Source organism: Accipiter gentilis, chromosome 7, assembly GCF_929443795.1.
Source record: "Accipiter gentilis chromosome 7, bAccGen1.1, whole genome shotgun sequence".
Classification (NCBI taxonomy): Eukaryota; Metazoa; Chordata; class Aves; order Accipitriformes; family Accipitridae; genus Astur; species Astur gentilis.
Window position 1 is genome coordinate 13,962,526 of NC_064886.1, and position 12,608 is coordinate 13,975,133.

At 39.0% G+C, this 12,608-nt stretch overlaps 1 protein-coding gene across 4 annotated transcripts in view; it reads right to left on the reverse strand.

Moving 5' to 3' along the window:
* Positions 1 to 12,608, reverse strand: part of ZNRF3 (zinc and ring finger 3) — a 105,855-nt gene that overhangs the window by 32,002 nt on the left and 61,245 nt on the right. For 3 of the 4 annotated variants that reach the window (XM_049805452.1, XM_049805454.1, XM_049805453.1), the window contains exon 2: positions 11,579 to 11,704. In XM_049805452.1, coding sequence (XP_049661409.1) covers positions 11,579 to 11,704 — 126 coding nt within the window. Of the gene's footprint in view, positions 1 to 8,710; positions 8,908 to 11,578; positions 11,705 to 12,608 lie in introns of those variants that run through there. The other variant, XM_049805455.1, reaches the window with a different exon arrangement.

The window sequence follows — 12,608 nt, forward strand, 5'->3', positions numbered from 1 at the left end:
ATTGATGGTGTACTGAAAGTAGGTGAACTAGAAACAGCAAACTAGACCTAAGATAATTATGTAAACATACGTAAAAGGATGCTGTGGTGCTGAGAGAGGTCAATAAAAAAAGGAGATATGGGAAAGTGTTGGGGAAGTTGTGAATTAAAGGAACTATTAACCTAGACCACTGTAAGAAGCTACCCCTATAGTATCCGAGCTGTGTAAATAGTCAGAATGTACCAAAGTTTCTCCTATCTCAGATACACAAGGCATGTGCTCTAATAGAATAGTGCCTTAAAATTATAAATTGGTATGTATATACATTAAAAGGAAAAACAATTATAAGAATTATGTCTTGCATGTAGAACAGGAGATGGCAAAACTTTCAAAAATTTTAAGTCCTGCAGGAATTCCATCCAATCTCAGTCAATTCAATGGGGAAGTTCAATCCTGCCGAGAAATAAGCCTCACCTTATTGCAGAAAGGTCTTTTCAACAAAACAACAGTTTTGGGCCATGGTTCCCAAGCCAATGCTTTAGGTAAATATTTAAATATTTTAGAAAAGAGGAGAAATTTCAAACAGATTCAGCCCATGTGAAATTATGTAAAGAGTACAGAACAGGTCTGAGGCATTTACAGTAGACTATCCAAGATATACTGACACATCTAAATTAACCAAAAATGATTCAAAAGGCTGAAGAGCTTCGGCTCATTAATATCACACTGCTATCCTCTATCTGGATGGTAAGACAAGATATGAATATGACCACAGCCCACCAAAAGTGCTAAGAAATGAAAGCAAGCATAACTAAGCATGAAAAATTAGGAGTGATTCGGGCCAATTTTGGATATATCTCTATTTTCAAATGTAAGAAACTGATAGGAATTCACAGTGTCTTCTGCTTAGTATCATCTGTATTGCTTAGTCTCATCCTCAAGTAGCTGGCCTTCATCCATAGGTTGATATCTACTGTAAACAAGGACATTTTAGAGAAACACAATCATCATCTGAGGTGATGAAACAGTAGATCCAAAGCTCAATAGTGACAGAAAATGCAGTGCTCTTTGCAGGGTTTTTAAATGCCTGCATGCAGTCTGTGAGAATATGTTCAGACAGACATCATATATACCAAGGTGAGTTGTCAAGCAGCAAATGTATTTTCACTTCTACACATATTAAGGTTAAAATGCTGTAGTGCATTGAGGACAGAACCCTGGAGGTTCTGTCCTCAAAAGCTGGGGATGAGCATCTGCATCCAAGACTACAGAATGTGCATGTAACTCCCAGTTAGGGACTTCAATCTCAGCAAAGCCGTGTAAAATTCCCCTGGTATCCAATAGAACACTACTGATTCAGTGAGATGCTCCCTCTCCCTCTCTACTAGAAGAATCGTCTTGGGTAATAGGTTCAGTAGTAAAAAGATGCATGGTGAGCCTGTATTCCAGTTTATCTAGCAACTTTCCATGGGCTGGCTAATATAAGATGACATGGACTTTCTTTCAAACAGTGACAGCGATTCTTGGTTTTGGATTAGATTAGTTTCAAGGTCCCAAACTGTGGTGGGCCCTTGTTGTTAGTTTGTTGATTAAAAAAATAAATAAATAAATAAAAAGGGGGGGGGGAGAACAAAAAAGGTGGAGGATTTTTGTTACAAAGGGAAACTGGAAACTTCTCTCCACACAAGCAGAGACATGGCTGTATTGCAGAGGCCTCAGGGTAAGGATTAAAGAAAAACAAAATAGAAACCCTTCCATCTCTAATTAGGGTCTTCATTTGCCAAAGAGCCATTCCACAGCGGGAGGAATTACATTCAGGCTGTTGCTTGGATAACGTCTCCCAGCAGGTTGGCTCCTCAGAGCAGGCTACTCTGAGCCAACAATTTCTGGTTACTTGGAGGCAAGCAGCCTGCATATTGTTTTAACTGGCCTGGCTTTTTGCAGCCAGTTTTGCTGAAGAACAATCTTTCTATTCAGAATGCAGAGATAAAAGCTTCACTTGGTTTGAATTTGTCCCCAGTTTCTTTCTCCCTTTCTTTTTTTAAACATGGGAATTATAGGTTCTGGAGTTTGCATTATTTCTCTTGTAGACATCAATGTTTCTCCCCCTCTAGCCACTTGATTCTTTGCCAGTGAAGGCTGCTGTCTGGAGTCCAGCCATTCATCAGCCCCTACCTCATCATTAACACTGTGGTGCTGGCGGTCACAGCTCATTGCTGGCGACAGGAAATCCTAACTTGCAAGAGGTTAACCACAGCCCATAAACAGCCAGGCTGGCTCATTAGTCCCTTACAGTCAGCTGAAGGGACCCTCTGGGAGTTTCAACACTGTTCATGGACTTAAGAGTCTATGCATTCTGTACTCTTCACAAATGCCTTCCCCCTCCACCTCTTAAAAGCTCACTATTTGGATCCTCGGGGCTAAGGCCCAATTTTTTTCCTACCCAAAGCTGACTAAGTTCTTTGAGCATTTTGAAAAATTAAACTTCTGTCATGTATTCTCTTGGCTTACCAATTGAACAAAACACCAATGGGCCAACAACTGAGACACTAATGCACTAGAATACATACATGCTTTTGGTATTTTTAATAGTTTTGGTGAGAGTTTCATATCCATATTGAGCAATTCTAAGGCAACAGCTATGCAAATGTTGATAATATATACCTAATCTGTCTAGAGAATTCATACCACAAATATGTCCAGCTCTAATCTTCAAGAAATAACCTGCTAGAATTGCAAATGGCTCGGTTAGTGCTCCCTACATTGACCCAAAACTCCACTTCATACTTATTTTGAGTTCACAGTATGATCACTTGCTTCATTTGGAGTTGATTCGTTGAACGTAGTACAAACATTAAATCATCATGCCATTCAAACAGGCACCTCTAGATAATATCCACCTGCCCATCATGAAGACAAAATGTTTAGAGCAGAAAAACAACTTCTGGCAAATTATCTCAAAGGAGTAGGATATGAAGAACAATTTGTGTTATATTTTCTCTTTTCTCCCTTTCAATCCTGTGAAAATCATTGCAAAACAGTCCTACTTTATGTCTGCAATTTCTTATGATCCACTGTTTTCTACCACTGCCGATTGTATCTGCCCATTTTTTACTCTGAATATTGAAGTCCCTCTGATGCAGCTCTGGTTACATTCCCCAGTTCTCCAATTTCTTTCAAAGCCTTCTGTCTCTTAGGGCACCAAAATTAGGCGTGTCACTCATCTGTGAAGTCCTAAATAATTCCATTCCCTGCCTCCATATCTGCTCCTTATTTTCTTCACTTTCTGATCCATTTATCTGATTCTGCTTGCCAGCCTTCTTTTATGCTCATTTCTGTACTCCAACATAGCTGCACTTACTTGCCCACTCAACTTTTCTGCTTCAAACTCCATTTCTGTAGTTCTAACATGTCTGCCATTGTGCATTTCTCCTGTTAGAGAAATAGGTAGATTCTTCATGTAAAATAAAAATATCTCTCAATGTTTGAGAGGCTCACAAGGCACACAGAATCATGAGGGTCCAAAAACTTAGGAGACATAAAACATTTACATATTATTATTATTTGTATGTGCGGTATATCTTAAAAAGTTGTTCCTTAGTCTTTACTCAGCCTGGACTTCCATAAATTTCACTGGGAGTTCTGACTGAGCAAAGACTCCAGTAACACATGTTGTACAACAACAGCTGCTTCTTTAGCTTAAGGGAGAAGCAGCTGTGTTCCACAGTTGGTTGGAAAGGAGTGAAGATGGCGGTGGGGACTGCTAAGGACTCAACTCTAAAAGTGGACATTTATTTAAAGTAAACAATCCAACAATAGCAAATCTAATGAGTGCCAGAGGGAGAAACATAAGAGATGGCCTTTCTTCATGAATAGCTGTTGCTTTTCATAACTGGACAGTGAACACAAAAAGCAAGTTAATAAAATAATACAATAACAGGTTGCTGGCACTAGTTACCAATTGAAAGGGCCCACCACCACCCATAAATTAAAACCTCATAGATCTACCTCTGAACTGCATAACCTGATTAGTCCTTGTTTGTCCATTCCTTTGAGCACTCCCCTCTTTGGCTTTGACCCAACTCTTCTCTTTCCTTTTACATCTTTCACTGTATGATCCATACACAACACAAATCCCTTTTTTAATTTGTTAAAATAGGCTTGTTGTTAGAGTACGGTCTATGGGGGGTGGAAGAAGAGGCAAGGAGACGGGAAGCAGAAATACACTGAGCTTTTGGCAAAAGCATTTTTCTTTATGTGATTTTTTTTTTGGTGGTGGTGTTCAAAAATACACAGTTGTCCCTATCAGGAAGATTATGAGAACTGACCATTTCTGTCTGTCATTATGAAAGTCCAGCTTCTTCCTGAAAAACCATTATTATCCCCTCTTCTGACCTCATCTATGTAATTTTTTTAGAATTCCAGAAATCCTTATGTCTATATGCTGCAGAGGTCTGACCGCACTGCTAACACTGGGGAAGTAAGAAACAAGAATGTCAAAAGATAAATGACACCAGAAATATTTGCACAAGTAGCAGTATCACTTCAAGTATCATTTTTTAAAGATGTTTTATGGTTGTTTAAAATGGATGATAATATTTCAGGTGTCCTGGGCATTATAAATGATAATGAAGTGGGGAATAACAAGAAACGATCAGTATGATATTACAGCACTTATGTTTTTCTCTGGCGTTTCAGGAAAATGGTAGTTCTCTCTGTTTCTCAATATATTCATTCTTTAGAACAAATACAGTAAGAAAAAACCATGCATGGCAGGGGTTACAATTATATCTACTACTTCTTTTCACAGTTAACTCTAATTTTAGGCAGTGCTAGGACAACAGACCATGGAAATGAAAAATTTAAATGCAAAGTTAACAGAGACTATTAAAGAACATGACTGATTCGGAAGGTCAGAGTCTTTAACACTAGCCAGGATACTATTTTCCCCCCTCAAAACGCATACTCTTTTTTTCATTACAAAACAATAGAATTGACAAACAACGTAGTTTGTGTTTTAATCAGAGTTTTGGCATGTTTGGCATATGCAAAGTAGATCTAACAACTAGTCCACAGCGAAAAGAGTCTAGTCTGATTCAAGAAACTTCTCTTCTGCTTCAAAACAACTTCCTTCTTAACACAGAATGCCTGAGTGTTCAAAACAACCAGGATTAAGTTTCTACTGCTGAACAACTTTTCTCAATCTGTAGTTTGACATGCATTTAGGCTAGTACTGCCATCAGAAAGAGCAGTCCCTTTACCCTCATCTTCTTACTTGTTCCTACCTCCACCGGACATTACACCGCCAACACAAACCTTCATGTAGCCACACAGTGAAACAAACAAAGAAACCAACCAACAAACAAACCAACCAGCTTAGAAGTCACCCATACTATTACTTTTCAGCCATACCAATTAAATTTTGCCGTAAATTTTGAGACTACTGCCTCAAAACGAATTCCAAATGCTTTTTAGATGCTGTTTATGAAGAAACATGGGCTAACAAACAGAAGGCAGCAAAGGTCCCCAGTTGTGGAATAGATACCACAAGTGGAATGTCAACTACTTCAATGGATGTAAGAAGTTTTCCTAAAGTGACAGTATCTTCTACTGCATGTGGCACAAGACCCGCCATAGGGTGGGTTACTGCAGCTGTCACTACCAGTTGGAAGTATCTGAACAAGAAAAGTTTTGGACACATTGATCAATGGTTTTAGACATGTCTCTCATTAATTTTAGATCTTAATCTACTGCATAGTTCAGTCCTAATTTCTGAATAAGTTTAGCATGGAGGAGCATTTGCCTAAATTCCAAATGCGTTTCTATAACTGCACGGAATCAATTTCTACAGGAAATTATCCAAACCGCATATAAAACTATTAATGTTATTAAGAAACAAAAGGTATGCTTATATAGTCACTGCAATTCTAATTTGCACATATAACTGTATGCTTAATTTAGGCTATTCATATTAAGGTGTAAATCAATTTGTTTGATTTGCCTTTCTTTTTTTATTACTTTCAGTAACTCCAAAAATAAAAGGATTAAAATTGACTCCCCACAGGCCCTCTTGTTCCTCAAGTCTTAGAACAGATCACTCTTTATTCAGGAACTAAACTACCAACATAGCCCCATGATTTTTTGTTTGACTACCTTATAAGAATCTTTATATTTAAACTAAATTGTTAGATAAAAGATTAGGAATCACAGTTAGACTATTTAATGCAAACTGAAGTTATTAAGATTTTGGCCCCAACCTAAGCAGTATAATCATAATGATGATGTGGCAAAACAAGAGATTCTTCTAGTTAGTATTTGTGTAAATGTTTTTGTAAATAAACTCTTAAAAGAGAGAAAAGAAGTGAATGGATACTGGAAGAACTGTTAGGAATTTCCTCATATTACAGATGCCTTTGATCTGAAGAAAACAGGAAGCTGTAGTAGCAGAGACATCCTCTCTTTGTTAGGTTCTACTCAGATGCACATCCTCAAATATACACATCCTATTAATACAGAAGAAGAGTCCCTTCAGCAGTCCCTGGAAGAGAAACCGAACAAAATCCTTCCCCGTGGACTTTCAAGCCTGCAGAAAGGGAAGAAGTATGACTTCTAAGCAAATCTTCGGTATTTTCTCACTAGCTATCCTGTACTGAAATAAAAAAAACCAATCGTGTCGCTGGGTTGTATTTCACTGTCTTGACAGATGTCGCTTGCTTCAAAAATGACTGGGGCGGGGGAAGAACAGCAGGGCCACGTATTGGAATGTGCAGGACACACGCAGGTACTCCCATCACAATACAGTGGATGCGGGCACGCAACAGGTATTGTAGGCAACACTGCTTTTCCCTTCCTTCAGAGCAAAGCACGTGCTCTGGCAGGCAAAGGAGAAGGAGCCTGATTGTCCTGTAGGCAGAGGCAGGAATTCCAGGAGGGGAAAGGTTCCCTTTGAAGCACATGGCGCAAAGAGCTTCCCAGTGACCATGGCAACAGCTCAGTGGGTTCCCAGCCTGAGAACCAAGTTACTGCAGCCATGCCTCAAAAACAAAAAAAGTCTGAAAGAAGGAAAGAGAGAGGGGGAGGTGGGGTCGGGGGTGTAGGGGAGAGAAGTTGGAGCAGAATTAGCCTGGCAGAAACTGAGCGGCTCCCTGGTAGGCAAATCCAGCCAATAATGCTGGTCGGGTTCACGGGGTTTCCTTTTCATTTCCAAAGCTTTCTTCTTCCTCTGTCATTCCCCTTCTAGCCCTATTCAGGAGCTCATGAGATCAGTAAAACCCAGGCCTTTGCTTTGCCTGCATGCAGCATTGCCTCAAACAGGGCTGCACTGTGATCAAAGGCAATGTTAAATCACAGCTGCCACACACACCCCTTTCCCAATCAGGGTCCAGTTTTCACAGACACTCTAACAGGAGATAATTTTTTTAAAAATCTTTAATTTCCATCACACAATATAAATCTGACTAAGAAGGATGAGCAATTAAAAAATATATATGGAAATGGACACATTAAATTCTGTACAGCTACCAATCCCATTTAGCACATGGATAAACAAGTGGAGTGAAACTTCCGAAAACACAGACCAGGGTTTTACAAAAAACAAAACAAAAAAACCCAAACCAAACCAAAAAAAAACCCCAAACCCAAAACACCCCAAATCAAAAAAGACCACAACAACCAAAATCAACAATAAGAATAAAATCATACATCTTTGTACCAGATTTCTGTGTCATGGAATTTAGCTCTACAAACTGCTTTTAAGTCGTCTCTACATTCTACTTCACAATATTCCAAACTTTCCACGATATCATCTCTTTTTTTTCTTTTCCTTTACTATTAAATGAAACAAAACCTCATAATTTATTCCTTTCATATATGCATGCATTCCACCATACAGACACAAGCATTAACCTTTTTGCTTCTACTACTATATTGCTCAAAACAAGTGTTTACTAGTTTTAGTGAAACGAGTTTAAATTGGCTCCCTTAACACAGGACTTGCAAATTCTTTTACCATTTGAGTTAGTCTAAGCTTTTAAACACATTCATTTATGACAGGCTTAAACTGACAAGCTTATCCATTCCTTATGTATGTAAGATAGGCAAAGTAATTGTCAGCTGAGCCAGGATAACTCTCCATGCGCATCCTCTTAGTTCATAGCAAAGATGAGGATATCCAAACTAGCTTTGTTAGTGAAGAGTGTCCAAATGAAAGAGAATTGCACACATGTGCCACAGGCTGGAAAGGGAATTGTATACGCAGACAACTGCCCTGGCAGTTTTATTTTGCCCTAAATTGTTGAGACAGATTTTCAATTATGCCCATGACAGTTTTAAAAGAAAGCAAGTCCTTAACTTCTCTCACCTTCCTGGCACCAACTTTATTCCTACTATCAAATCAATAGGTCAAATTGATCCAACCACATCACTTTCCCAACATAAAAGATTTGGCTTTCATTTCACAGAATGGCTTCTAATGGAATTAAGATCTAAGAATAGGTACTAGAAGATCCCAATGGCAATTCCAGCATTAGGAAATAAACAGGAACTGAAAAGGGGAGATATATCTGCTTCCAGCAGGCAGTATAATTGATCACACAGTCAGACTTCACTAGACAAAGCAGAATTCCTGTGGTCTAGAAGTTCAAATGCCTTATATACTCAATTTTATGCACTCTACTACATCTCTTAAGGAGGTAAGAATATTCACATTCAATGAAGTCTTACTGTTACCCACCTGAGTCATTCATGCAGATGTGTGTGTAACAAGGGGTTGCTTTGCCATTTATCTCACTTGCTTAATATCTGGGTATCAGCAACACCAGAGAAGCTGAAATGCAACACTTCATATATCCAAGAATCCAGTACGTTTCTGAAATGTTGCATCAGCCCTGCATCTTGTAACATCCACGTTATCTTCACAATAGATGTTGCAGTTGGGCAGGCCTACTTCACAGAATTTTGGAAAAGCAAGAGCTTACCACAACTCTACTGAAAGGCAAACACAGTATTTGTCTGGAAAGTCAAACAGTGCAGGACAAGTCACCTTGGGGGCAGGATAAATCAAACTAAATGAGGAACAAACAGTAGGCTTGCACTCCTTGATTTCTTCCTCTTTTTCTGAATGGAAGAAGTTCCACTCCCCTTTTCTGTTCAAGGCCACCCCTCCCCCATTTTATTTTATTTTCCTTTCCCCTCTCCTTGCCTTTCTCTTTTCCTTGCCTTGCCTTTCCTTTTTCCTTTTCATTCCATTTTTCCTCTCCCCTCCCTTGCCCTCTCTCCTCTCCTCTTCCCTCTCCCCTCCCTTGCCCTCCTCTCCCTCTCCCTCTCCCCCTTCCCTTTCCCTTTCATGTTTTCTTTTAAGTCAAACAGCTGCCAAATCCTAAAAACAACCAGAAGAGGACACCTAGACACATGCAGCAGGTTTGATACTTACTCAGGCAAAACAGTTTAGAGGCCAAACTGAATTCTCATGTAGCCATATGCACCAAATTGCATGGAAACTGAACTTTTCAGAGATCCAGACAATCACAATGCAATTTGTTCCCACTGGTAAGATAACCAGGCTGACTTAATTGACAGACCTGCAAGAAGCTCATGGCTGATGCTCATGCTGCTATCTGCACTCAACAATATTTAAAGAATTCTGAGAAGTCCTTCTATCTCAGGACATAACTTGAGCACAGGGAGGACTGAGCAGAAGGGTTGCAGAGAAAAGATGGAGAGAAGAAACTACAGCAGCAAGCATGAAATAGGGAACAAATATTTCAGCAAGAGAAGGATAAATGACAACATGAAAATACAGAACAAGGAGCTGCATTACAGTTACTGAGAAGCAAGTATTGCCTAGAACCTTGGCCACTCTTTTTTCACCTGTCACGGTTACTGCACTTAAACTGGAAACACAGGAAACATTGTGCCCAAATTCTCTGGACGCACCCTGTGCAGGACTCACATCACTATCATTATGCATCAAAGTAGATGCTGCAGAGCTCCTGAAGCAAGGCCAGGGTCTGCTGTTCAGCAGGCCAAGCTTCAGGCAGCTAGGATCAGCAGATACTGAGGTGTCCTCATTCTAGAGATCGGTGTGGCTTTGAGGACATGGGGAACATAAAGGACATGGTGGGATTTGGGTGGGTCAGCAAGCAATGCCACTATGTCAGAAAATATTTATAGCATTGTTTCTACAGGATATCTATGGTTTCCACTATCTTCATCCATTTTGCCCACCTACTTCCTCACATGCTTTTCAAGAGCCTGACAGGAGGGAATGAACATATTCCTTCCTTAAATGGCTTTCCCCAAGACTCGGCTTACTCCTGGAGTTTAATTATGGACTACTATGCATCTTTCAGTACCCAGTCTTCTCTAGTTTCCATCCTCACAAGACCTTATCCTCAGATGTTATCCTCCTAAGAGCAAAGAAGCATCAGCTGGAATTTCTGTGATACAGAAACACTATTCCAAGTTAGGAAAAAAAGTTGTATTATGCTGAAATTCAATAGAAAGGGCAGTCACTTCTTAAAGAGATGTTTCTCATCACGTACACAAACTAAACCTGCAGCAAATGTTAGACAAGCAGATCGTTTCCTATTTCCTTTGAAATGTAGGGGGTTTAGAAGTTTTGTTTATAAATATACAGAGACAAGTTTTACCTATAAAACGTCAACCTAGGATTTTATTTTCTGCTTGATATACTACATTTTCACTGCTCACCTGAAGTCACCAACACTATACTACCGAAGACTCAGGAACTTGGGCCAGCTGGATTTTAGGATGAACCCCAGAGATTTTTTGCGTTTTCAACCACTCAGTTACTGGAAGAACTTGTGGCCTGCACTCTTTCACACACTTCCAACTACTCTAGACTTCAAATGTCAACATATAATAACCTCAATCCTCAAACATTCTAGGCTGAGAACAAAAAAATGACAGGTTTATGCTTTCCTTTTTAACATACCCAGCAGCAGTAATGGTATCTTACTGATTTCACCCCCTAAAACAAAGGGAGATGTTTTGCAAGGAATTTAGATTCCAGAGGGTGTATTCCACAAAGAGATTCCAGCAAGATGAAAATTTTTATTTCTTTGACCAGTAAGATTCACTTCTTATTAGAGGTATCTATCCTGCAATTAAAGCAAAGAAATATTTTCTAGGGTTGAAGGCTCCTCTTACCCTCAAAAAGGAAATTAATGTATGTCTTCTGAAGAAACTGTACCTAAGGAAAACCAATAAAATGCTTTAATTTTGACTGCTTTTGATAAGAAGCTTCCTTTGATCGAGTTGGCATCACACTTGCGGTTCACCCTATTTCTACTCCAATACTGCTTCTGCTAAACAGCCGTTTTTGCAGAAGTCTTTGTTAGGTTCCTACAGAGTTCAAAAAGGTAATGTGGGCACTCAGCTCCACATCACCATCTCTATCAACTGAGTTATGATGTTATCTTTCCCTGAAGCATCTAGTGTGAAAATAGGCAAAACGGGAATATTTCGTGGAGTAACGTGAGATTTCTCTTGTTTTATTTCTTGCTGATTTTTTTCAAAAAGGAACTAACCCTTTTGAGAAACAGTTACTTGTAACATTTACCCCAATCTACCCCCTTACCTTTCCTAAGACAGTAAGGCATGGCTTAGGCTCCAACTCTGGCTGTTCCAGTTTTACCACTCCTACCCAGCCATATTCATATAGGTCTTCCTCATCATTGCTATTACACAGTCCGAGTGGATGCATCTGAAATAGAATGAGAAAGAAACCTTTAGCCAATCAGTAGAATTCACAAAACATACAGATTGCTTTTGAATACCTTAATTTATAACAAATACACTTTTATTTACTAAGGTACACCAGAAAAACTGAAACATAAGGCTGCATATATGAAGAATTCAGTACGTTTCTGAAGCATGCTAGGAGTACAAAATATTGGCATGTTATGTGAGCTTACTGTCATCTTGCTCATGAAAAATCATTTAAGGCTCACAATTAAATGCAATTATAAGTCCTTTTCTCAGATATAAAATAATTCAATACGAAGCTCCCCTTTATATGCAAACCACCTTTCCTTGCAAGCCAACAAAAATCATAGAAACTATTTTGCAGAGTCACTCATAAAAGCTTTACATGTTATAAGATCCAGAACCAATGTTTGAGAGGCATTACCACTTTTTTTTTAAATATTTGCACAATATTAACTGTCTGTCATCCTTTGGAACATGCCTATCATGTAGGTCAAAGTAAGGTACAAGAAACTTCCTAACTGTTGTGGAACAGTCCCTAGTTTTTTCTGAACCCAAATGAGGGGGAGATACCATGGAGTGAGAAACTTCAGTCTCCTTTTAGATATTTATGTTTCTTACACAAGTCAACAATACATATTTGCTTTAATTTCAGATATTTAATCTCTTCCTCCACCTTCCAACACAATGTAGTTACTCTAATTTTACTATGGCAAGGAGCTTCCTATGCATCAATTTTTTTAACTTTCTTTGTCTTTTCCAAGTCTGTTGTCCTTCATTAGGATAATATCTTTGTGTATGAACTAGAGTGTGAAACATTTCACTTCTTACAATATTTACCATGTTCTCCTTGTTCTCTTTTTCCCTCAACTAAAATCTCAGATTTTTCACAGACCCTTGCC